This window comes from Andrographis paniculata, unplaced genomic scaffold (assembly GCF_009805555.1).
Source record: "Andrographis paniculata isolate CXL003 unplaced genomic scaffold, ASM980555v1 Contig32END, whole genome shotgun sequence".
NCBI classification, from domain to species: domain Eukaryota; kingdom Viridiplantae; phylum Streptophyta; class Magnoliopsida; order Lamiales; family Acanthaceae; genus Andrographis; species Andrographis paniculata.
In genome coordinates, this window is record NW_026137565.1 from 6,603,494 (window position 1) to 6,629,582 (window position 26,089).

The 26,089-nt window shown below is 37.1% G+C and overlaps 8 protein-coding genes and 1 pseudogene across 11 annotated transcripts; 3 read left to right on the forward strand and 6 right to left on the reverse strand.

The window, feature by feature from the left end:
* Nucleotides 1-78: 78 nt before the first annotated feature.
* LOC127247522 (protein DESIGUAL 2-like) lies at nt 79-824 on the reverse strand. The gene is made up of 3 exons (XM_051269386.1): nt 682-824; nt 412-617; nt 79-328 (listed from the first exon to the last, which is right to left on the reverse strand). Exons 1-3 carry the CDS (start codon nt 778-780, stop codon nt 82-84), a joined length of 552 nt encoding a protein of 183 aa, XP_051125343.1. The 5' UTR covers nt 781-824; the 3' UTR covers nt 79-81.
* A 1,424-nt stretch (nt 825-2,248) lies between these two features.
* Nucleotides 2,249-3,768, forward strand: LOC127247518 (uncharacterized). The gene is made up of 2 exons (XM_051269378.1): nt 2,249-2,930; nt 3,033-3,768. Exons 1-2 carry the CDS (start codon nt 2,249-2,251, stop codon nt 3,680-3,682), a joined length of 1,332 nt encoding a protein of 443 aa, XP_051125335.1. The 3' UTR covers nt 3,683-3,768.
* Nucleotides 3,769-3,893: 125 nt separating this feature from the next.
* On the forward strand, nt 3,894-7,755 carry LOC127247569 (uncharacterized). Of its 2 annotated transcripts, none has more exons than XM_051269473.1 (7): nt 3,894-4,042; nt 4,213-4,324; nt 4,784-5,804; nt 5,895-6,082; nt 6,422-6,458; nt 6,766-6,827; nt 6,935-7,755. In XM_051269473.1, the coding sequence occupies exons 2-7, from the start codon at nt 4,236-4,238 to the stop codon at nt 7,425-7,427; spliced, it is 1,890 nt and encodes a 629-aa protein (XP_051125430.1). In that variant the 5' UTR covers nt 3,894-4,042; nt 4,213-4,235; the 3' UTR covers nt 7,428-7,755. The 2 variants fall into 2 exon arrangements, with proteins under 2 accessions (XP_051125430.1, XP_051125429.1); XM_051269472.1 differs by having other exon boundaries at nt 3,898-4,061.
* A 131-nt stretch (nt 7,756-7,886) lies between these two features.
* Nucleotides 7,887-10,373, reverse strand: LOC127247571 (trans-alpha-bergamotene synthase-like; annotated as a pseudogene).
* A 195-nt stretch (nt 10,374-10,568) lies between these two features.
* On the reverse strand, nt 10,569-12,947 carry LOC127247760 (trans-alpha-bergamotene synthase-like). Of its 3 annotated transcripts, none has more exons than XM_051269765.1 (6): nt 12,810-12,947; nt 12,385-12,670; nt 11,937-12,312; nt 11,547-11,856; nt 11,176-11,427; nt 10,569-11,093 (listed from the first exon to the last, which is right to left on the reverse strand). In XM_051269765.1, exons 1-6 carry the CDS (start codon nt 12,903-12,905, stop codon nt 10,731-10,733), a joined length of 1,683 nt encoding a protein of 560 aa, XP_051125722.1. In that variant the 5' UTR covers nt 12,906-12,947; the 3' UTR covers nt 10,569-10,730. The 3 variants fall into 3 exon arrangements, with proteins under 3 accessions (XP_051125722.1, XP_051125720.1, XP_051125721.1); XM_051269763.1 differs by having other exon boundaries at nt 11,499-11,856; XM_051269764.1 differs by having other exon boundaries at nt 11,499-11,856; nt 12,385-12,740; nt 12,810-12,932.
* A 3,813-nt stretch (nt 12,948-16,760) lies between these two features.
* On the forward strand, nt 16,761-17,637 carry LOC127247584 (transcription factor DYT1). Its single transcript, XM_051269498.1, has 3 exons — nt 16,761-17,238; nt 17,318-17,494; nt 17,563-17,637. The coding sequence occupies exons 1-3, from the start codon at nt 17,050-17,052 to the stop codon at nt 17,632-17,634; spliced, it is 438 nt and encodes a 145-aa protein (XP_051125455.1). The 5' UTR covers nt 16,761-17,049; the 3' UTR covers nt 17,635-17,637.
* A 94-nt stretch (nt 17,638-17,731) lies between these two features.
* LOC127247583 (uncharacterized) lies at nt 17,732-19,007 on the reverse strand. Its single transcript, XM_051269497.1, has 3 exons — nt 18,860-19,007; nt 18,075-18,777; nt 17,732-17,993 (listed from the first exon to the last, which is right to left on the reverse strand). The coding sequence occupies exons 2-3, from the start codon at nt 18,493-18,495 to the stop codon at nt 17,938-17,940; spliced, it is 477 nt and encodes a 158-aa protein (XP_051125454.1). The 5' UTR covers nt 18,496-18,777; nt 18,860-19,007; the 3' UTR covers nt 17,732-17,937.
* Nucleotides 19,008-19,036: 29 nt separating this feature from the next.
* On the reverse strand, nt 19,037-20,268 carry LOC127247581 (uncharacterized). The gene has a single exon (XM_051269494.1). The coding sequence runs from the start codon at nt 20,070-20,072 to the stop codon at nt 19,131-19,133; it is 942 nt and encodes a 313-aa protein (XP_051125451.1). The 5' UTR covers nt 20,073-20,268; the 3' UTR covers nt 19,037-19,130.
* A 113-nt stretch (nt 20,269-20,381) lies between these two features.
* Nucleotides 20,382-22,093, reverse strand: LOC127247582 (DAG protein, chloroplastic). Its single transcript, XM_051269495.1, has 5 exons — nt 21,712-22,093; nt 21,225-21,322; nt 21,059-21,124; nt 20,783-20,967; nt 20,382-20,624 (listed from the first exon to the last, which is right to left on the reverse strand). Exons 1-4 carry the CDS (start codon nt 22,056-22,058, stop codon nt 20,798-20,800), a joined length of 681 nt encoding a protein of 226 aa, XP_051125452.1. The 5' UTR covers nt 22,059-22,093; the 3' UTR covers nt 20,382-20,624; nt 20,783-20,797.
* Nucleotides 22,094-26,089: the final 3,996 nt, after the last annotated feature.

Consider the following 26,089-nt stretch of genomic DNA (forward strand, 5'->3'; position numbering starts at 1 on the left):
CTCTATTGCAAAGTAGATTAATTGAAAACCATATAACATAAACAGATCGAAAATCTTGGAATAGAAATGCAAGAAGATGAATTAAGCAGGAGAAGGGACTGTTTGCGGATTCGGCTTGTTTTCTTGGCCTTCTAGATGATGCTTCCTTTCCTCGCGCAGGACTGCAGCCGCGGAGACATAATAGGAGACTGCAAAGAGGCCATGGATGAAACAGAGGATCCCTCCAATCGAGAGCTGCCGGCGATTGGATATTCCACAGTGCATTCTGGATTTCGAGTTTGCATTGATCCCTGATATCAGAAGAATAAACGCGATCCCCAGCATCAGCCTGGACAATGATTCATCGAAAACTTCATAAGATTCTTGGGATTATATTACTAAGATCGAAACAGACATTAGTAGGTAAGGTACCATAACATGACGAGGGAAGCAGCTGCCATTTGCTTGTTGGAGGAAGCCTGGTCGAGTTCTTCCTTCGATCTAATGAAGATACACCCTCCCAACAAATTGGTTGCGGCGTGCGCCAGACACAAGAGCACCACTGCAGCCAGTCCGAGTTTGAATGCCTGGTAGCTCGGATCTCGGCACTCGAATATCCACTGCTTCAGGTGCTGAACCTGTCCATCACATCACTATCACAATTATTGTCACTTATAAAAATCCATGCTTTGCATCCATTACCTTGTTCTGAGCAACCTCAGCTTCGATTCCAAGAATCCCGGCTACGATGTCCAGAACCATGATGGCAAGGACCACAAAGAGGTCGAGGTTTCTCGCCATATTGACCACAATCACAGAGGCAGTAGATCAATGTTGATTGCAAGCTCAATTGGTATACTTATCATATAAATCAGTTGCAGTTTGTGAGTGGGAATCGGAATAAAGTGGAAGATGTTCACAAAGACAGGCTGCCAAATTCCTGTGTGTTGTGACAAAAGGTGTCTTTTGGGTTGAAAGATGAACTAAACCACTGCCATTGATCTCTTTAATTTACTTTGCACAAGGAAGTAATCCCTTTCATGGCCTCCAAGGCACTGCTGCAGAATAATTCTGTGGTATATATTCACTTGCATTGCATGTTACTCAATGCATCTTTTCTGGGAAGGTTTCTGTTCTTGCCCTAATTCCTACTTTTGGATTAAAAACCCCCACACAGAAATTCAAAGTTTAATCAGATCAGCTGGGAATTTAATTCAAGAACTGATATGTTCCTATGTTTCTACTTTCTAGCTACACGACAGAATGTGCTTTTTTTGGCTTCCCTCCATTGCTGGCCCTTAATTGTGCTTTAATTTGGTTGATTTTAATAAGAATGGAAAATTGTATTGAACTGAATAAAGGGCAGAGCAAAAATGCAAACTTGATCATCACCAAAGGGTAGGATTTATTTATTTTTTTGGGAATTTGTTTATGGTACGATGGTTACTGTAGACACAACAACATGTGCCCAAATCAATGCAAAGATTGGCCATAGGCGGGTAGGGGCCAATAAATTTTCCCTTTTATTAGTTTTTTTTTTTTTTTCTAATTGATTTTGTCTGTATCTGATGGAAGACACATAAATACATGTATTAATCCAAAGAATGAATTTAATTGCCCATATCTGATAATAATTAGATAATGCATCACCTACTAGCCTTTCAGATTATTTTAGATATCAATAATATATACTAAACACTGTCTAATTGGAGCACAAAAACTGGCCTGTTTCTGGATAAATTGGAATTTGTCAAACTTTGATTCGATTTAGTTTGTGGAAGCTACGTGCTAATAATTTTAATCTAGCAAATTGTCTGTAGCTAGATGCATGTGAATGCTTTGCAATTTGATCTTTAGAAAATCCAAACTCAGAAACTCACTTACCATGTCTTTCTTGGAGGGCCCTTTCTGATCTCATCCACTTGTACATCTGCATAAAAGAAAACATCATCTTCTGTTTCTTGCAATTTAAACCTTAGTTAGCTTAACTGCAAATGAATTCAGGTTGAATGGTCCCTCTTTCTCCTCATTGATTAGTTATGATGCCTCATTCATTTCAGCACATGGAAGTTTGAAAAACTGTTTTAAGAAGCTGGCATCTATGTGTATATATATATATATATATATGTATGTATCTGTAGAGTCTACATATGACAGGTCAAGAAAGGGGACTGCTGGGCTACGCCTATTCTCTGGCAAGAGGTGGAGAACTACATGGCTGAAGAATCACCATTGATGGCTGTTCTTCACATTCTTTATATACACCAAGATGATGATGATGAATAGGGGACTGATGCAGGAGGGAGAAGAGAAACCAGGGCGAAGAATGCCTGCAGTTTTGCTTGCTCTGAAGAGGTCGATGGCATGTGAATCAGGGCCGAGAGATTATTATGATCCAAAGAAGGGCAAAGGAAATGCGAATGTGCGCAGTGTCGTGGAAATGGAGAAATGTGGCTGTGGTCGATCAGGCTGCTCGAGGTCCATTGCAAACCTTAAAGATGTCGTAATTAATAGGAGCAAGAGGCACATGGACAGGCCGCCAATCTGCAGCCCGCCAATCTGCAGCCCAAGATCCGTTGGCAGCAATGATCTCCGAAATCCAATCACACATGAAGTTGTGCTCAATAATTCAGCTTGTGAACTCAAAATAACAGCTGGATGTGTTTCCAAAGATTTTGGTGGTTCGTGCAGCGGCAGCGCCGGAGATGGTGGTTGTAACTTCGTCGGGATGTTGAGGCCCGGCACACCGGGGCCTGGCCGGACGTGCATTAGCCCTATAAGGAGGGCGAACAGCAGCCTTTCCAGGAGGAGCCCTGGAATTGCTACCATTGCTGCCAGGCCAAGATCCTCTTTCGGGCCTGAGTTTCCAGGAGCCCTGTTCTGCAATAAATGCGGCGAGCAATTTCTCCGGTGGGAGGCTGTGGAAGATCATCATTTGTCCAAACACGCCGGTCAGATGAGATGAGATGAAACTTCCATTGCTTCTTGCTATACATTATGCTAGTGTTTATACTTATTAGTACATTGCCATTTTCCCTGTTTGTCCACACCAGTTACCGAATTAGTCGAGGGAGATTCATCGAGGAAGATCGTGGAGATAATCTGTCGGGCCAGCCATGGCTGGGGCGACAGCCAGTGGAGCAAGATCGAGAGGATTCTTAAGGTCCACAACACACAGAAAACCCTGACCCAATTCGAGGAGTATCGTGAGCTAGTGAAAGTGAAAGCCAGCAAGCTCCGGAACAAGAAGCATCCGCGGTGTCTGGCCGACGGCAACGAGCTGCTCAGATTCCACGGCGCCGCCATGGAATGCAACCTGGGGGTGAAGGGCGACTCCAGCCTCTGCACGTCGGAAAAATGCCGAGTGTGCAGAATTCTGAGGTACGGATTTTCAGACAAGAAAGAGCTGAGCGGTGGGATTGGAGTTTTCACAGCTTCGACAAGCCACATAGCGTTGGAATCGATCGAGGCGTTGGAAGATGAGAAGAATCGATCCAGGAAGAAGGCCCTGGTCGTTTGCAGAGTGATAGCAGGGAGAGTGCATAAGCCCCTGGAGAATTTGCAGAAAATGGCAATGGCAGGTCAATCAGGGTTTGATTCGTTGGCAGGGAAAGTAGGGCTGCACTCGAACATTGAGGAGCTGTATTTGCTGAGCCCCAGAGCTCTGCTTCCCTGTTTTGTGGTTGTCTACAAACCCTGTTGACATACACACTGCTTTCTTGATTTCAAATCAGGGTTAGATGATAAGTGAGATTTGGTGTAATATTTTTAAATAAAATAAAAATTTAAATAGAGATTTTTTTATAAGCAGTAAAAAAAAAAAAAAAAAAAAAAAGTGGTAGTGTGGAACTGGGAAAAGAAGGCAGATGTGAAAAAAAGTACAACATATGATGGGGAGATAAGCAACAATAACAAATGCTAATTTGAAGTACAATACCTCGAAGCGTCAGGTACTGACAGAGAGAACGCTATATTGGTTCCAATCCCGAGTTCTCTAAACCCTCCCTTCCCCGGCTGTTCTCTTTTCCACCTTCTCTTGCGTCTGGATCAGCTATCTCATTAGGTATCATTCGAATTCGAAGGTAGATTCCGGGTTCTGTTGTCCGCGAACCCAGATCTTTGTAATTCATCCATACTTAGGGGAAAGGGCCTTTCCTTTTATTAATTGTTTCTTGCCGATTTTGATATAAATCGTACAATTTGGTTTGTTTTTTTTTTTTGTATGCAATCCAGATTCCTGGGGAAGAGCAGAGAGAATGTCGAAGAAGAAGGCGACGATGACTCTGAAAGACTTCCATGGCGGCTCCATTCCTTCTGATCTTCCCCTCCCATCAGCACCAGGCGTGTAAGTCTCTCTTCTTAATATCTTATGAGGTGGTCTGTTTTATTAACCCTTATTATGTTGCGGGATGAGTTTCTTCTTCGAAAATCTGCGTCGATTATATCAATCCATCTCCATGGTCCAGTGTATTTCCTTCTCTTTTCTTCTCAAGATTCAACCTTTATGGTGGGTTTCGATTGTTGTATATTTATTTATTTTTGGATAATTAGCCTCTATTTCCTCTGCGAAAGAATATTGGGTGTTATTTTTGGAGGGATTGTGAATGATGATATGAATCTTGTTGTGAACGACCTAGGGCTAAATATTTTCTTTATTGCTGATTTCATTTTGGATCTGCGATATTCTTATTTTTCTAAAGTTTTAGTTCATTTAAACCTGATAAAATCAGCTTATTTGTCTTTGCTTAGTCTTTATCTATGGTGGGATGCCAATTAATTATCCCCAATGTGTGAATTTTGACAGAACTGCAAGGCCAATGAATGGCCGCGGATTCGATAGGCAGATGCCATTGAGCAATCCAGCGGGAAGGTTGGATCATAGGCTGCGTCCTGCGTCTGCCGGCTCTGCTAGGAATCTTGATGACAACACTCCATTTTTAAGTCATTCAACAAATATAGGCCAGAATTTTGATGAGGATGAGCGTAAGCCATTTAGTGGGGTATCAGGTGTACGCCGAACAGTTGGTGATGAAAACACTCATTCTCAATCCAGTCATGTACGTAATATCGACAGTCAATCTGGTGCTAAAGTTGGTTCAAGGCCCGCTTCAGGTCCAATGCCTCAAATTACAAGTGGTTCCACTGGCAGCAGCTCGTATGCAGGGAGGGTTAGTGCACCGCATATTACGAAATCAAACCACCAGACGTCTAATTATCCAATTATTGGTAGCAAAGGGGAGACTGTGGTCGGATCTCATCAAAATGCCTGGGGATTAAAGAAGGAAGCTGTACCCATGAAAGATCCTGTATCGGCTCCATGGTCTGCTCCTGATGCCGCATTGAAATTGGCACATGCCAGTGCTCTTGAGAAGGTTTCTTCTGGTCTGTGGAGCACTCAGCAGCAAGTCCATCTTTTGAAAAATGCTGAGGGGTTTGGGCACGAAGAAACCAGGGGAAAGCTTGAGCACAATGCTAATACGGCGTACAGTAAAAAAACTTATAATAGGATAGATGTGGGGAGCGACACTGACCATTACGATGCTCCTCTGGCGATGCATGCTGAAAGAAGCCTGACTTTTAACAATGAGATTCATGCTGGTGGGAAAGGGTTTTCGTCTTATGAGAGGGATAGATCTGTGAGTAATTTGGAGCCACATGAGAAAACTGTTTCCATTGCTGTGGATGGAGTTCAGCCACATCAGCATCAAGGAATATCTGGTGGTACTGAGTTTCAGGCAACATTGATATCGGAGCGACCTAAGTTGAAATTGCTTCCAAGATCCAAGCCGGTAGAGAACTTGGGACAGACTTCTGATTATAATCAGGTAATTGTGTTAATATTGGTTGTTAAACTTTCCATTGAGCTCTCTTAGAATTCCTATTTGATCTTATTTTATTATATCATTCGATTCCAGGAAAATAAACAGAGCAGTGATGATTATCATATGGAGAATAATTATATAGTTCAAGAACTTAAACATCCAGTTCAATCAGGTGTGGCGGGACCAGTGGCTGCAGATCGCCCACCAGAGCGCCCCAAGTTGAATTTGAAGCCACGGTCACAGTCCTTGGAGCAACTTGAAGGAAACGGTGGAGGCAGAAGGTCCATGGAATTTTAATATTTCTTTGTCCTTTTACTTACTCTTTTCTCTTTATTGCTGAAATCTCACCATTGAATCATGCTTAGACAAATAACAAAGAATCAGTCTACCCACAGCCTGCAATAATATGAGCATGAAAATGTATCATCTGGCCGCAACTTCGCAGCCATCTTAGTAGTCTGAGCATGTCCGATATAAGCCTTGCTATAATGTGGAGAAATTAAATGGTTTACAATGGTTCATATTGTTTACCAATTTTTGTGCCTAACAATTTCTTTCTTTCAAACTGGAAAGTTTGCTTTCTGATGCGTTTGTCTCTCTCTTTCTTGTTGTTTAATCAGAGGGACTATATTCGGTGAAGCTCGCCCAAGGGAAGTGGTGAGTTCACTCTTATCTCATTTTTGGAAAGCACTTATTTGCTTTCAGATGTGATTTTAGAAATTATAATCATGTCAGATACTGGGGTATATTGTCTAGCGCTTCTGCTATAGTTTATTTTCTTCAATAGCTTTAACTTTTTCCTTCATGCTGATGTAGTGACCCTTTTTTCTCATGAAATTTTTGTTCCAGTCGACGCATTTCAGTTGTTTCTTTTCAGGCTTATAAGTAATGTATTCTATTTGCTTCCTACTTTACATTTGGTGAGAATTATTGCCAAAACATATGGTCTTGATCCTGATTCCAGGTTCTAAAAGAGCGAGGAAGTGATGAAGATGTGAGCGCTTATGATAGTCAACGTTCCTTGAGGTAATAATTCGGTTCAGAATTTTATGTGTTGTCTGCTTGATGCATTGATAACTAATGCAAATGACAAGAGTTTTTTCAATTTCATTTTCAATTTATATGGTGCAAAGGCTGAAGGATGGAGAGCCAAAGTCTGAAACATTCACGAATGCTGCTCCTGTGCGCTACACTGACAAAAAATCCGAAGCCATTCCTACTGATCAGAGAACAGCTAATTACTTCGGCAGACAAGATCACCAACTGGATGGCGAGAAAAACGACTCACAGAGAAGGATCAAGCAGAATGAGACATGGAGAAATAATAGAGATGGGAAACACCACAATCAGCAACAGAAGCAGCTACAGGACCGATCTCCGTCACCAGAAACTTGGCGTAAGCCAGTAGAGCAAGCTAAGCCAGCATCCTCTGGTACACGCCCGCTGCAGTTTGGCAAAGCTGCTTCTGCAGTCGAGCTTGCACAGGCCTTCTCCAAATCTCTATCCTCCAATCCAGCTGCTGCCGATTGTTTTCCTGGTCCTAAGGGCATCCCCAATCGCAGCAGTCAGATGCCTTTTTCTCGACTTATGGGGCCCTCACCAAGACCACAGGTTAACAGTCGCTGAATCATGAGGTTTGGTTTAATACCATATGCTGGATTCTCTGCTTGTTGCATCCTTGGTGAAGTGATCGATAGGCAGTGGGTGGGAGGTCCTTGGGGTGGCAATATTTAACTCGGGTGGTTGAAAGCTGAAGTGATCTAATAAGCCTGCTACAAGAGAAATCCAGATACGTGAGCCAAGCTTTTTTTACTTTTTTTCATATGTTGGGACAATCATGAAATTCTTTTACGACGTGACTGGTTTGCTCGAAAGTATAACAAGCACGCAGTGCATCATGATGTTTGAAAGAGTATCTTCTGGATGAAATTTAGGCATGAATTTCTTATTGATCTCTCTACCTATAGTATGCTCGCACTTGGATGTATTGTTCGAATTCATATTTGTTTGGATTTGAAATCAAACCCTAGAACATTTGAATTTAGAAATAATACCTTCTGCATAATTGGTTCAGATACATATAATTCATGGCATTGCAATAGGTTCAGCAATGAGGCTGACCAAATTTTGTTCGGTCCCATGACGGGGATAGCTGAATGCCATCCCCGAACTGGTAGAGGCATTGTATAATTATAGCAAGGTTCATACCACTTCTGCAGAAGCTTTCGTTTGCGCCATTCCCCCCTCTTCATGACTATCTCTTTATTCATTTTCTTCCATGTCTCATCTATTAGTTACCTTATGTAACGGCGAGAATCTTCTTCGCTGCATCCTGTATCGCTCATGTAGCAATGAATGGACGAGGGCCCTTCCCCTCGATTCATTTCTGCTTGTTCATATACATATGCTTTCATCAAAAACTCATCTTATCTCTATGTATTCATGATTGATAATTTTATGAAGGAGTTTGCCTACAGTTGCAGTTGCCAAATCATTCGGCAGTCGAAACACCATTGATGGCCAGCGAACAACACCAGGGGACTGCTTTAGGACCTCCAATTCCTTCCTGTCTATGGGGTCTGCGATGGAAAGATAAGCATGGAGCAGAACCAGAGGGCCTGTCGATGAAATCAACCCTGTATTCAAGTACTCAGACCCTGTATTCAAGTACTCAGTTAAGCCCGGAATCTTTCCATCCTGGCGCCATCTTGCCTCTAAATTAAAAGCTCTGTTCAACTCGGCCCACTGCATCGATGTAATTGCAGATATGGATTTTTGAATGAAAGTAGGAAACTTTATTACACGCCATGTGCTTACCGAGTTCCTCAAATGTGGGATGATGTCGATACCTTGGACCCTCATAATATCACGAGCCAGTTCATTTGCTGAGTCGAAGATTGCCTGGAAACACAGCCTCATGCATTCTGGTAGGTTGTTCAGTTCGAATTCGCTGATGTCCCACCTGATCGATTTGTTCTTGCAAAAGAAACAGTTAGGCTCTTTGGCTGCAGCTAGTATCTATGAAATTCCGACATTCAACGGATTAATTACCTCTGAATTGTGCCGGTAAGCGCCTCGGGTTGTTCTCTGGTGCCATATACGTCCTAAATATCATCCAGTATCATTACGAGTACAGCAGCCTTACACAGAATCCTCCTGGAATATGAAAACTGAAGCTCAGGAGTCACTCCCATGGCGCACAGGAAACTCTCTGCCAATCTGTGCCTGGCAAACCCTAGCTTTTCTGGAAGAGCCGTTTCTTTGTACCACCTGCATCAATAATCGTTAGAAATTTCTGAACTTGAATTTTTATTTTAAATTTGGGAGAGATCTATCGGATGGAGACAGAAAAATAAAATAAAATAAAATAGCCGTTGGCAAGATTCTGGAGCGATCAAGCTTTCACAGATAACGTAAACAAACATATCATCACCACAATTGAACAATATCTCACCAAAGATTAAAAATTGGTAGAAACTATCAGAAGTCGATATCTAAGACGACATAAAGTCAGTGACTTGCTATATTTGTTGCAATGAAACTTGAACAATTCTGTTCATCTTGATCTTTGAAAACTGATTTAAAATTAAAAAAAAAGAAATGGAAAAAATGAAGAACAACCAGTCAGGGATGAATTTTCAGATCATATGCATCGAAAAACTGAAGCTGAAAGGGGTTAGAAAATCAATTTCAAGACGTGCCTTGACATGCATCTAATCTCAGTCTGATAATTAGCTTGCACAATGTTGAAGTCCAGTTTAGCAAACCGTAGCAGAATTGGGTCGACATGATGATCCAGATTTGTCATGAACCATCTGGCCTCAACTTTCGCCACTCTCCGGTGCAGCGGCAGCTCCAATGCATGCCGGATTTGGTCTGCAGCGCAGCCCGTTTGCTCCGGCAGCCTTTGCCTGAGATGATGCGTCGCAAAATCCCTGGCCAAATCTAATATCGTTTCACCCTCCATCGACAAGAAGGATGCTTCGTAGAGCTGACAGGAATCCCTCGACATCACTAGCAAGGCCCTCGTCGAAATCCCCTGCCTCGTCCATGAAACAGCAGAAAATCTCTGGACAAGAAACAGAGCATGAGATTGGAGAACACGGCCGTGTTGATGAGCAATTTGTATGTAGAGTGACCTTGGGAGACATGATATCCGTTTTGTCTGAGGAGGCGGAATCGGAGAGCGGTGGCATGCAAGTCTTGATGGTCTACAATAATGGTGGTGTTATGAAAATTCGTCGTCGAGTAGTTTTTGGACTTGGTGGGGGAAGTGGTAGGCGACATCGAGCCTCTGCAAGTTGTCGATGAATCGAAGCTTGTCTTCGGCAGCTTCCATGGCTGCTTTCACCAGCATTTTCAGATCCTCGTGTTGCTCTTCTTCCTGCATTCATAATCGAATGGATCAAAACAATTAATGGTCCTGTTTGATTAGACGAAATCATTGGTAACTATGATTGATTGAATTGGATTGGATTGGATTGCTTTGTATGGAGAGGCTAGCTGCTGCACGAAATCGTCATCCCAAACACTTGCTTCATACTTTGCAGACCTCCTACTAAACGACTCCATCGCATATGTTTTTTTTTTTTTATTGTTAAACATAAAATTTGTGTTTATAACTACTTTAAATTTGTGTTTATAACTACTTTGCATCGCATATATTATTAATTAAATATATATATATTGAATGAAAATTTCAAATTATTGTTACGTAATTTTTACTTTTACGTATATTACATGATTAAGATTTAATGGACACCCATCTAGTGATCAAGCCAATATATATAGAATACGTACATGGGTTGAGGTTTTAAATAGTTTTATATCACGAGCCTAAAATAGAGATACTAATTATTTAATCACGATTAGTAGGCGTGGTTAACATAGAAAATTAATACTATATTGGCACGTGACCACGTCGTCGGATCAGCACGTGGCGTCGTCGTCGTCTGCAGGGGTAGGGATAGGGTCGACGACGAGGGAGATCAAATTGCGCTTGGTCTCCCCGTGAGGAGCTCCCATCCCATCGCCATCGCCAAACTGGTAAACACAAAGTGCGATTCTGGCAAGATTCATGGCGCTCTTACAGAAACGATGGTCCACCTCCGTCAAATAATTATTATTTTCATTATTCCGGACCCCCTTCTCCATCACAATCTCTTTGTTCATCTTCTTCAACGCCACCTCTATCAGCTGCTTTATGTGGCGGCGGGCCTCCTCTTCGCTGCACCCCGTTTCCCTCATGTAGCACTCCATCGACGACGGTGCGTCCCCCTTCTCCATTTCACCCTACGAAAGACATATATCATTAGAGAGAGAGAGAGAGAGAGAAAGAGAGATCCAGAGAGAGAAAGCTATACGTATTACGTACAGATGCAGTGGCCAGGTCATTTGTGAGGCGGAGGACCATGGAGGGCCAGAAGATGATTCCAGGATACTGCTGCAGATAGGCCAATTCCTTGTCGTCGTCGATGGGGTGGACCACCGACAAGTAAGCGTAGAGAAGGACCAGAGGTCCCGGAGCTGAGATCCACCCCAGATTCAGGTACTCGTCCACACTGGGGAAATGCCTCTTGTGGTACCATCTTGCTTCTACATTAAAGGATTCACTCATTTCTGCCCACTGCAATTCATTCATTCATGTACATTATAATTTTATATTAATTGCACAGAATTAATTAATTAATTGTGCACCAATTTTCTCAGGTGTGATATGATGTTGAGTCCTTGGTCCTTCATTACATCGTAAGCCATTTCATTGGCAGAGTTGAATAGTGCTAGGAAACTGATCTGCATGTATTCTGGGAGCTTGTCCAATCCATTGATGTCCCACCTCTGGATTGTGTCTGTAAGGGCCTGGAGCTCGTCCAATGTACCATACAAGTCATATATGTCGTCCATTACCGTAATCAGCACAGCTATCTTACACAAAACCCTCCTCGAAAATGCAAATTCAGGATCAGGACTAAACCCTAAAGCCCACAAAAAACCCTCTGCCAATCTGTGCCTCGCAAACCCTAACTTCTCTGTAAGACACGTCTCCTTATACCATCTGTGCATAACACCATTCATTCAATTCTTAATTAATTATAATCAAGATCAGAAGAAAATATAAAAAATAAATTTGCATGCCTTGACAAGTATTTGATCTCATCCTGATATTTGGCTTGCACCATGTTGTAATTCAATTTAGCCAGACGGACTAAAATCGGGTTCGCGTCGGGTCGAGTTTCGTAGACTTGTATGAACCATCTGGCTTCAAGCTTCTGCACTCTCCAGTGCAATGGAACCTCCAACGCATGCCTAATTTCGTCGACAAGAATCGCATTCCTAGTCTCCTCCAACTTTTTCTTTAGATGACGAGTTGCAAAATCCTTAGCCAAATCCAATATGGCCTCGCCTTCCACACACAAAAATGAAGCCTCGTATAGAGACAACATCCCCTTCACATCGCCACCAAGGGACTCCTTAAAATTCCCTACCTCATCCATGAAACTCCTGAAAACCTCTGCAATCATACAGCCATTGATTAATTACATACAGATTCGTAACACCATATATATATATATATATAGATTACCTTGAGGGACATGGTGTCCATGTTGTCTGAGGAGTCTAAACTGGAGAGCAGTGATATGTAAGTCTAGGTTTTCTTGCAGTACTATGAATCCATTACTATCTTGATTATTATAATTAGCAAAAATGTCGTCCAGCAATCTCCCGACAGCATCGGAGAATTGGTTGGAGAGATCGAGTCTTTGCAGGGTGTCGATGAGGTCAAGTTTGTCGGAGAGATGTTCAGCGGCGTCGATCATTACTTGCACCAGCCATTTTAGCTTCTCTGCTTGCTCCACCAGTTCTTTTTCCTGGATTTCTCGAATTTTGATGATAACTCCCCAGTTATTAATTACATGCATATATAATTAATTAATTGATCTGAAGAAGACGATGGAACAATTGAATTAACAGCTAGCAGAATTGTAATGATATATATCTATTACGTACGTATACTTTGTGTGGAGAGGTGAGAGACTGAACGAAATCGTCATCCCAAATGCTTGATTCATACTTTGCTGACCTCCTCGTCGTCGTCGTCTCCATTAAAATGAAAACGTTTTTTATTTAGCAGAGTGTGAATTTTTGGTTGGTAGTAAGTGAATGGGATTATGTTATCTATATATATAAAGAAGAAATCTGTGGCCTTAGGAGGAGAGGAATTAGGGTTTTTTTTTAATTTATTTATAAATTTAGAAAATTTTTAATTTAAAATTTGATATTTTTTTAAAAAAATAGTTTAAATAGTAAAAAATATGGATTTTTGGTGTAAAGAAACAGCTGAAATGAAGAAGTCATCCCCAAGACCAACCACGTGCTTAAATTTAATAAAACATGTCAGGGTGTGTTTGGTTTTAAGTTGAACTAATAGCTGGAAATTGATTATTTAATCCCAAATTGGTCTATTTTACATATTGTCCTTTTTTTAAAAAAATATATTTATAATTAATTATATATTTAAAATCATAATCTATAATTTTTTTGAAAGTTGTAATTAATATAATTAATTATTTTAATTTTAATATATAATTACTTGTATTATATTATAATTATTTTTATTAATATATTTTTTAATTATTTATAAATTATATCACTATTTAAAGTTTTGGATTATACTAGTATACTAGACAAAATAATGCAATTGATAGAGTATTAATTTTTCTTTAGTCCACATCAATCGTGTCACATTATATATCATATGGAATATAAATTAAACTTTAAATCGAGATTTTTGGAAATTTGAAAATTTGAAAACAATAAAAAATTAATATTTGATTTGATATTTTTTTTTAAGAGAAAAAATGTATTTGATGTGATATTTTTTAAAAAATAAATAGTATCAAATTAGTGAAAATGTATTGTGTAAACTAAAGGGTGAGCATTCGGATTTTCGGTTCGGAACGATCCGAAAATCTGAAAATTTTGAAAAAAGTAATTCGAACCGAACCGAAATAACAGAAATCCGAAAATCTAAAATTCGAACTAAAAAATCCGAACCAAATCGAAAAATCTGAAATTTTAAATATTTTTAATTTGTAAATTTCTTTTATATTTTATTATTATTTTATAATATTAAATATATATAATATATAAAATTAAATATATTAAAATATAATTAATAACTTTGAGTTTTTTTTTTATATTAAATTATAATATTTTTTAATAAAATATTAAATATATATAATAAAAAAATATATTAAAATATTATATTTCGAATTGGTTCGGATTTTAAGTAAACCAATTATTGCATAGTTGCAAATAGAATTGTTTAATTTTAAAAGAAATATACTCATATTTCTGAAAATCATTTCCACACTAATTTCACACACACACATATATATATTTATATATATATAATGCTCGATTTTAATGCTTTAGTGATAAAAATAAATAAAATAAATAAAATTTACACAGTTATAATTAACAAGAAAATGTTAATTATTTAATAGTTTAATCGTTTAGTACATGAATAAAGAAGTGTCCTTTTCCTAGTAAAGTATCGAAATACAAGTTTAAAACATGTTACACGTAAAACATAAAATAAATAAATAAGAGAAGCTTGGATTACATTAAATCAATATTAGTACTCTACTACGATAGATTAATTTATTTGTTTTTTGTATGATAGCTTTGGAATATATGTATATATTTGGAGATTTTCACATGCCACATAAAAGATTTTGTGGTAGGTTTTTTTTTTTTTTTTTTTTTTTTTTCAACATAAATCATAGAAGAAAATAAGTTAGCCTTTAAATGATGTTCCATCTATTTAAATTATCTAATTAATTCGTATTTTAAAACATTGATTTTTGTTTATTTATTAATTTAATTTTCTCTTTAGCCCATTTATAAATGTTTCCTAACCAAAAAGAATTAATGTCTTTTAAATTATTTGAAATAATTAGATTTAAATGAATGGTCAATATTACTTCTATCCTTTTTGAAACTAACACCTGTGGATTCACCCTTAACATAATCCATTGAAAATTAATTAGCTATAACAAATATTTGTTTAAATTAACCAAAATACAAATCCAACACAAGTGATCCTTAATCAAATAAATAAACAAGGTAAGATACATTCTAAACATTTAATTTTTCTCAAATGTTTTTCCTTCCTTTTCTTTATCCGGTTACACCGGAAGAAATCGAAGAAGACAATATTAAATCGATAAAAATAACTCGTATTTTGTCCCCAAAGTTTTACCGTTGGTTCCCTGGCTGCTGCTGAGGTGACACAATAGAATTAAGAGTACATATTAAAGTCCCTTACATGGAGACTTTGGAAGAGTTTTGAAATTTTAAAAAGGCTAAATTGCATAAAATCTACCAATGGTTTCACGAAATTGCATCCAATCCTCTATAATTCTCTCGTGGTTTTATAAACTCTGCATCTAACCCCCTTAGCGTCCTTATTTAACGCTATTTGACCTAAATGCGCCCAAATTGCACATAAATTTTAGAATATCAATTTCTAAATTCCTAAAATACAAATATATTTATTTTTTTATATATATATTTAGCCTAATAAAACTGTAAAAATAAACTTTTAAAATCTGAAAAAAATTAACTATATTTGAGTTTATTTACTATTTTTTGAGGCTAAATATAAAAAAAAAAAAATTTATAATTTTAGGGATTTAGAAATTGAAATTCTAAAATTTATTAACAGTTTTGGCGCATTTATGTCAAATACCGTTAAATAAGAACGACCGAATAGGTTAAACGCAAAGTTTATGAAATCAGTTTGACGCAGTTTTAAAAATATAGGAGATTAGTCACAATAACATAAAACGACAGGTAGATTTTGTACAATTTTGCCTTTTAAAAACATAGCCACAAAATTCTTCATCCAACTATCATAAATTGTATTTTGTAATTGGGCCGTGCTAGAGAAGTTATTGGGCCATGCTTATGGGCTAAGTTCTTGTGGTATAGGCCTTCTATAAGGCCTCAGCCAATGCCCTAGGCCTAAAATTCATAACATAGGAGCATGGCTCTAAAAACTTAAAAATAGTACTATTTTCATACAATAGTTTTATTTATATTTTTGTAAAATTACTCATACTTTTTCATTTTTATTACACAATTGTTACTATTCTTCCAATTAAGACTATATTTATGGGACGGAGAAAATATTATTTTTTTAAAAAAAAAAAAATTGTTTTGAAACTATTTAGACTTCGTATTTTTTAATATATATATATATACTTACAAAATATCAAGTGAAATTATTATTTGAATTAAAATAAAGTTTAAAAAAAAAAAAACAAATCCAAAGAAAAACACCCTAATCATATTAATATGAATCTCTTTAATAAAGATACAATACACTAAATTTAAGGCAAACAAAAAAAAAACACTATATGAAATGAAAATAATTATATTGATAGTGAATTAAAAAAATAATACTATGATTTATTACAATATAAAAAAATAAAAAAATACGAGTAGATAATTAAAGGAATGTAGAAAGCAATAAAAACGTAGCCATTGTATATTAGTGGTAAGAAAGAGCAGAGAAAGCGAGAATAATCAATGTACTTTGACTTGACAGCTACTCTTATTATCTCATTCTTCTGTACGGCTCCCCACTTTTGAACCAAACTGGTGCATGCCACTCTGCTCTCTCTGACTGCTGTCACTGTCAGTCATATTAAGAAAAGAAATCCATTTTTACTCTGTTCAATAAACTCTTTTTTTCAAAAAAAAATAAAATAATAATAATAATAGTAATATTAGAATTAGAATTTTTTATTTTTTAATAAATAAATTATAGCCTAACAACCTGCAACAAGAAGATTCCCATTCCAATCTTCCAACTTTCTTGGTCAACAACATTTCTCGCTCAATCTTGTGAACTTCACTTATATATACATACATTCCTGAGCATGCACCCATTCACCAAACTTGGATTAATCTGAGGAGGAGAGCATACATAAACTGTATTATTAATGGACAAGAGGAAGCAAATCGATCGGAGCTTTGAGGACGACGACGACGACGAGCACGAGGACGAGGAAGATGGGAGATACAAGTCCAAGAACCTCAATGCGGAGAGGCGCCGCCGCAAGAAACTCAGCGACAGACAGCTCGAGCTGCGCTCATTAGTCCCCATTATCACCAATGCAAGAAACAAACCACACATCATCTTAATTAATTAATTATATATATTGATTGTCTTGTGTTGATGATCGATCAGATGACGAAGGCCACCATTATCACCGACGCGATCACCTACATTGAAGAGCTTAAAACCTCTGTGGAAGAACTCAGCGACCAGTTACTGCGGCTCGATGCAGCTCGTGAAGACGAAGACGACAGCAAGTCTGAAGAGATCATCGTTGAGGCGCAAGAGAAGATCAACTATGAACTCACTGTATGATCAAATCTACTACATATGATCGTAATTGATGATTTTTGTGGATTGATCGATTGATTAATTAATTAAGCAGCAGCCAGATGTTCAAGTCCTCCATGTAGGAGGGACGAAGCTATGGATAAAGATTTTGTTCAACAAGAAGAGAGGAGCCATTACTAAGCTGATCGAGGCCATGAGCAGCCTCGGACTTGATCTTACAAACACCAACGTTACTACATCCAAAGGTGTCGTTCTCGTCACTTCATTTGCAGAGGTAAATCATAAATATATATATATATATATAGATATTTGAACTACCTAATGAGCTCTTCGAATTGGCAGGGGATTCTCGGAGGAGTGGCCGATTCCGACAAGATCAAAAACTTCCTGCTCGAGATTATTCACAACATGTAGGACTAAGTTTCCATCGAAAATTTTGTCATTTTGATCGCAAGAACAAACAATCAATAACCAAACATTTAAACCAAAAATGTTGTAGTAACGCGAAAGATTAGATTAGTAAAGATGCATTGGGAGCTTCGAAAAGTTAGTAACATCTTTAACTTTATACAACATCGAAATCCAATATGCTTGGAAACATCACTCTTCCTTCTTAACTTTTCGAAACATTCTGCAAATCGATGACAAGAAACAGAAAATGGTAATAGCAACAATAACAGACCTAGGCTGCAGCAGGATTCCATATAATTCAAAACTTCATCTCTGAACTTCATGATCCGAATCATGGCGAGGATTCTCCTCCGAGAGTCTACCTGCATGGCCGAGATGAGCGAATTGGCTTCAGATGGATATGACATATAAATTATGCAACGATTATCTTGGATCTTTCTTACCTTGAGGACTGCAGACGGGGGGTTCCTCAAACAGCGAAAAGGACATCTGTTTGTAAGCCAATCCAATGTCGAACAAAATAAGCCCAGACAAAGGATCGAAAACTATGATGTCCCTAACAGGCAGCCACAAAAACAGCTCTTCTTGAGACAGTCCCTTAACTCCAATCAATCCCCCATAGCTAAGATTTGCTGTCACAACACTGTCGAAATGCACTCTCGTCTCAAACTTGGCGACACAAGGCCTGTCCAAGTAGACTTGCAGCAGCCCATCTTCCCCGAGCTCATAGGATTTTACGCCATTCCTCGGAAAAAGCCCGGCTGGCAATCCCCTGCTTTTTAGCAGATCATGAATGGACATAGATGCAGCTGCAGCCAAACGAAAGACCAACAGATATAGCAGAAATTTCAACATCATAGCCATAACAGGATTACAAGATTCTGAAGTGTTTCTTCTATATATATGTATATATACAGAAGAGTCTTCGATAATGATTTCTTTCTCTCCACATGTCTCCAATTATTGCTATTAAAGGAGTTTGGCAGTGTTGTATTCACAGGCTGTTTATAATATTAAGCTTTAGTATCACTACAGTAAACGAGCAGGTAATTTGGAAGAAGAAGATCCATTTCCCATGAGATTCTCGTGACCAGATTCTGCATATGGACAGTTTTCCTGAAGAAACTTGTTGATTAATCAAATCCCCTGGAAAATCAACAAGAAAGTGGACAGTTAATAAAACAAACATTTTTGGGGACTAATGGTAGCTTTTCAATGATATTCATACCAACTTGCCTTTGGGTAGTAATGAGCATTTTTGTCCATTTCTTGATCCATATTAATCATCCCAATTTGTTCTTTTTGGTGGTGGTTGTACCTGTCATCAACTTGGCCTATAATTGTTCCCCTTTTTGATCATTTGTCTTAACCTCTGTTTTCTTGCCTCATCAAATGCAAGCCAACAAGACAATACACACTGATGATTGCTTATTCAACTGGACTTCAATAAAATTACATGGTGGAAGAGTTAATAATGTAATAATCTGAAGATATTTTCATTACAGCCATGGATTTTCAGCACCCTCTTGCTGGAGATGATGATAGCTTCCGTAGCCGTACATCGCCGGAGCTCCGAACAGATAATCTGCTGCACTCTTCCACGGATCCATTCTTCTTTCTCGATCATAATCTTCCAGACATTTAGCCCTTTGCTGCTGCTGCTGTTCAATCTTGGCCAAACATGGCCAATGCCCAAATATACTCTCACAAAGATCAATCGATTCTAAACCAGCTCCGTACGGAATTCGATCAATCTGCCTCTCATACCCGATCCCATTCTCGAATCCGTTTCGGCAAGAATCATCACCGGAGGAAATTACATCGGCGGAGTCAACGCCGGCAGCCTTACCGGCAACAGGAGCTTCGGCAACAGGTTCTGCCCCAATTGATTTGTCCCCAGCTTTCGGAAGATCGTCGTCTTCCCGTTTCCCGTACGGTGGAGGAACGGAATTATATGAGAAATTCTCCGGCGGGAAGCCGCCGGACTGGGGCTGAGAACGAGGGTAGCAGATGAGATCCGAAGGGGGAATCGGTTTACCATAGGTAGCAGCAATATCGTACCCTCCGCCGTAAGGAGTTGGATCATATTCTTCAAATTCAGGTTCGTTGAACTGCTGCGGCGATTCAGAATAGGAGATTCGGAAAATCGTCTCCGCCGGAAAATGATAACTCCGATCAGAAACCGGCGGCTCGTATTGCAGATACCTAGCGTCACTGTAGCCCACTTGGTGCTGATTTATGAAGAACCCATAATCATAGGGATCGTACTGTGACTTGGGCTCAGAGGAATTGTACGAAGAGTAATCAAAGTCCAATAGAGATTTGAAAGAACGATCTGTATGGCTGTAATCAGACTCACCAAATTCATCGAGAGGTGAATTGCCATAGGCAAGGCTGTAGGGAGCCCAGTGGAAATGTTCATCATCGCCATTGAAGGCCATTCTGGAAGAATTTGCAGAAAGGGTTTTTCAAGAATGGGGATATAAATTTAGGCACTGCAAAATGTAGGGTTTGATTTCAGCCAGTGAGTTCTTAGCTTCTTATCCAATTGGGGTGAGGTTAGGTACCATTTTAGGGATAGGTATGGCATAGGGCATTTTCTGAAAGTGGATCATTTGTGTTTGATTATTAAGACAAGCACAGACGTCAGATCGTGATTAGGACAAGTCAACTTCCTCAGAAATCCAAGAACACTATTGCTGTAGAAAAGTGAATCAAGTTGTTCTGCAAGGTTCAGACTTCAAAGTTTGTAAATTCATCTGTGACATTGATGGTAATCTTGTTTGAGAAATTCTAGCTAGTAGAACATCACTGGCACTTCCAGATTACATATTCAGACAGCAGTGTAACTATTAAACTCTCTCCATGGCTGTAGAGCTCCTCTGGTTATACAATCTTGATATATGGGATTGGCTAATGGTTCCCAGTCTTTTGAAAACTGACCAAGGTAAGAACACTATCCACAGTTTGGAACTGATGACACCATCTGCAACCTGAGAACAAATTAATTGAATATAGATGAACAAACTCAGGGCAGAAGGTTCGAGGATTTTAGGGGAAAACTAAGAATTAAGGGCATCATTATCCAACATGAGTTAGAGATTAAAGGATACTATGAATTCATTCATCATCAAGGGAGATGTGAGCTTACATTACATAGAGATAATCAAGAGGCCGATTCTGGAGTGGCTTGATCTCTTGGTTTTCTTCGTTCGGCAGGAGGGCCATCTCGCTGCCTTACATAAGCTTTGCTCTTGCTTCTCGGACTTTTAGATTGCTTTGGTTGATACGTAGGGTACTGGCAAGGAATTATCTCTCCATTAATGTACTTATCTCCTATGAATTCAAAGAGGAGTAATAACCAGTAAGCGATTTTATAAGAAAGCTTTCACATTAAGATTTCAGAAGAAAACGAAAAGCGGCAAACCTCCATAATCCTTGTTCTTGACATCTATGTATGAATCAGGCAAGACCCATAAAACACCAGGGAGACCTACAAATAAAGAAGCATAAAAAAAAAAAAAAACCATTTTTGTCGTGAGAACACCAGTGTTGAGACAAGAAAAGGTAGAGTTATATACTGAAGGGCATACCCTTAAATTTCTCTGATGTTTCTTCAGACACAGTGCACTGGAACCCTGTGTATGTAGTGGTGCTAAATGCATACATATTCTTCTTTGCTTCTTCCATGCTAACATAGATCATTTCAAACCAAACGTGAGATTGTCGACAATGCTAAAAACTTCCTTGCACACAAGGTACGACATGATTTCCTTGAGATGCTATTCTTCTAAATTTCACGTTGCAACCATTCAAGCATCTAGAACTATTAGCAAGATTAACAAATTCTTAATCCTCGGGAGGGTCATCAGAAACAGGAAAATAGAAAAAGGACAGTATCCCACCGATTAAAATGAGAGAAGTAAGATACAGAAACACAAGAATCCGAGCTAGTTTACGCCTATGTATACAAGCATAATTTATAATGGCACCATAAATTCAAGACAACGGCAAAGTAGCGAGATCATTATCTAAGAGTCCAAGAACATAAAAGGAAAAGTTTGAAGCAAAATTAAAAACCTGCCAAGAACCGTGGCGAGAGTGTTGAGGTAGGTGTCAATCATCTGTTCCCTGGTGGGAGGAGGGTCTTTGGGGAACTCCATGACAATGAGCCAGTGATTGTAATCACAACCGGGCAGCATTATCGTCTCCCTCTCCTCACTACCGCTGTTTCTTCTCGAGGAGTAATCCCCATTGGCCAGCGCCTTCGTGGCCGACAAATTCACACTTGTTGACCTAATCGAGCTAGGAGATACGCACGGGACGAAGGACAGAACAGATGACGAAGGAAACGAAAGAAGAGTACTCAGATTTCTAGTGACTGGCGTTAGGGTTTTGGGAAGTACCGAGAGGTTCAGAGTCGCCATAGCTCTACTGTGAGGAAGACGACGAAAATGAAGGGGAAAAATCTCTCTGCGTTTTATTGTATTTAATGGGCCAATCATGGCCCATTAAGAAATTTATATAGGCCCATAAATTATTCTAATCAAAGCCTACCCTGAAGTAACTTATTTGGGCTTTAATTTTAATTAGGCCCAATATCACTTAGCCTAGCCAACCTTTACAAAAACCCTACACCCAAATTAGATTTTCCACAAATTCAATTAGTCAAAGGGTGGTTGACCAACGATGATTGTCAATTAGTAGATGATTGACAGAATTTAAAAACATTCCAAATTCAATATATTAAAAATTTTTAGGTTGAAATAATATTCCAATTAAATATAACTACATACATTATTTTTATATGTTGGTCCAAAATCCAGCAGACCTCACAGGTCAACCAACCAACATATTCAACCGATATATATATATATCATATATATTTATACATAATTATATTTAATTAATTACAAGATTAGGTGAAAACCCAGCACAAAAAGATATGTGACGATGTTTTATTTTGTTTAATTTAATATAAATTTAGTAATATTTGACCCCTGACTTTTTGTTACCTATCTTGCTTGCAAACTACTACTACTCTTTTCCAATCCAATAATTAAGATATATATATATATATATATAAATTTGGAATGATTAGGGTTTAGTGTTGTTGGGGAATTGGGATTCTAACTAAACGATTGCAGAGTTGTCGTTTTGTAGCTTACATTACAATTGCAATAGTGTTTTAGGCAAACTGCTGGTCTTAAAACGTGACCTATATTATTACACAAATATATTTTCAAAAATAAAAATAAAGAGGGAGGGCTGTGATAAATTAATTTAAAAAAAATAAAATAAAAAGAGTAGGTTCAACACGCCTCTCAACTCCATGATTCTATAACTAATAAGTCAACACACAAATATAAAGTAGTAACTATATTTTATTAAATTAAATTAAATTAAATAAATCTCATTTTATGCCCAAATGTCATCATTACAGATTTACAATACAATATAGAAAAAAAAAAAAAAAATTGAATGAAAAATATAAGAAACGGAACAAAGATTTGTCATTTTCTAACCACATATATATATATATATATGTATATAAAATATAAATACTTTAATTTATATATGCGTTTATTTTATTTTGTTTAATGATAATTGCTACTGCCAACGCCACTGGCTCCGACATTGCCCGCCACGTGGCAAAGCGGCACCTCATCCATGCGCGTCAAGGTGACGTCATATCTACTTCATAAAAATAAATTGTTCAAGAATCAATGTCTGTATATATACATACACATAAGAGTTAGTATATATGTATCGAAGATAGATAGGCGTGTTTAGAGGGGCAATGTGGGGATTTCACAGTACGAAGGAAAAGAATTCCAGATATGCAAGAGGACAAGGACATAAGTCCAGGGAGTGGATGGGTGTGACAAATGAAAGTGGCCACTATGACTATCTCTTAATAAATAAATTAAAAATAAAATAATATAAAGCCCATAAATTAGACATTGGAACCCATTCTCGAAGTCGAGTACCTGTAGCTCAATCAATAAATACTCACTGAAATACTTATATTTACCATAATTTATTCCCCGCAATCCAAACACGGCCTTATCTTCTAAACACTTCCCCACCGTTAATGCAAGATTTTGATGGCTATAGATCCAACGGTCCAAAATCAATTTCTTTATTTGGGTGGCGCGCGTGCGCCGATGTGGGACCCATGTTTGACCGATTTAAATATACTCACGACAGTATAGTAGTGAAAATGAATTCATTTTCTTAAATATTTAGATGTCAATTTCGAGCAAGTTGTTATAATAGTATATACTTCCTCCGTCTCATAAAGGATTCACTTTTTCATTTTAATCCGTCTCATAATGAACTATTCATTTTTTTTAAATATCTGTATTATCTTCGTAGCATTACAAATACCCTTACAGTTTACGATATATTACATAAATGTCATTCATTTTATATCACATATCCTAATTTAGTCATTTCTACTTTATTTCTACTATATCCCTCTATAATACTAATATTTCTAAAATTATGTGCAAAAAACAAATTGATATTTAGTTTCGGAACGGAGGAAGTATTTTTAGTTAGCACATGCTGATTGTCTGGTTCTAAAAATTTTATTTATTTTTTTTCACATTGATTTTTTAATATTAAATATTATATAAAAATATAATCTAAATTAAAAAAATTACAAAAATATTTTTATTAATATTTTATAATATTTATGCAAAAAATATATAAATATTTTTAATATAAAATAAAATGACAAAAAATTAAATAAAATCGTTAGAATCACATGAAAATAATATATAATAATAAAATAATATAAATTTGTATTTAATACAATAATTGAAATATGCATGTGTATAATATTGATATAAATTTTATTTTTAAATGAACTGTAACATGTAAATTGTGTGAGACTATTTTATCTATTGTCAGTTCATATGTTGATTTCATATTATATTAATATAATATATGTAGTATTTATTTATATATTGTATGATGTTATGTTTATATTATGCGTTAAGCGTTTGAATTTATATTAACATAATTTTTATGTTGTATATTTTTCTATTACATATTTTGGGTGTGTTTGTTTTGGGATTTGGATTTTAAACTGACATTTAGTAAAATTTTTGAATTGGAATAATTATATAATGTGATATAAATAGGTGTTGATATGATGTTTTGAATGTAAAATTAATTTTTAGTATAATATAAAAAATAAAAAATAGGTGTTTTGATTTGATATTTTTAAAAAAAATAAACAAAAAAATTGGATGAACAGTAAAATTGAAAGTAAATCCTCCAACCAAAGACACCCTTTGTATATCAGCAAAATGACCGTTGTCAAATTATTATTTTTATTTAACTCTAAACCCTGAAGTAAATTTAACTATGTGACAGGCCTAACTATGAAATAAAATGTGTGATGCCAACATGCGGGTCAGGTCAACTTTCTAAGCTATTTCAACTACGTTCCTCGAGAAAGTCAAACGTTGACTTGGGGGAATAACACGTTTGTACCAGAAAACGTGCCTCGTTAATTATGATGGAAGGATTTATGATTAAGGAACATATCATTCATCACTCTGCCAAGTTTTTCTGTCCAAATTTACTGTATATTTTTTTAAATGGTTATTATTAAAATATTGGTGGATTAGTCATAGCCAATTAAATTTTAAATTACGGATTGACTTTTGTTTTCTTGTTCGGAATGAATCAAAACCACCGAATCGGGACACACATAACCATCTTGTCGATGAGGTGTTTAATTAATCATTTGGTCAGAATTGGTCATAAATAATCATAATAAAAACAACTATTTAGTTTCAAGATATATATATTTATTTATTTATTTATATCAAACTGAAAATAAATAAAAAAAAAGATAAATTATATATAATGCTGGAAATGGTCCTCAAATTCCGGTAGGTCTCTATAAATAAATAATTTGCGGCCCTCAAAATTATAGCAGCAAAAAAAGGTGCATCCTTTGTCCTAACGCTGACGTGTAAATTAATTAATTTAATTTATTAGCAAGTTGGAAACTTTTGTGGATCCCCTTAAATTAAATTATTAAACTAATCCAAGACGTCTAACCCGAATTGCAGCAGCAGCTACCCAATCCAGCAATACTTAATAAACCTATCAAAATTAATACACCCATCTTTATTGACATAAATTGAAAAAATATAAATTAAATCGCATCAATGTTCAAGATAAATAAATAGTAGTAATTAGTTTATTTTAATAGTTCCAAACCTTAAAAAAAAAAAATTAAAAAAAAAATCATTGAGTATAGTTATTGTAATAATGTTTTGGTGTTAATAATAATGCTCTTTAATTACAGTAAGGGGTAGCCAAATATGATTCCTGTGGCCTAATCCACCTGTCCGTACATTCGCTCTCTCATATCTTACCCGTTTATCTAATCTCTCTCTCTCTCTCTCTCTCTCTCTATATATATATATATATA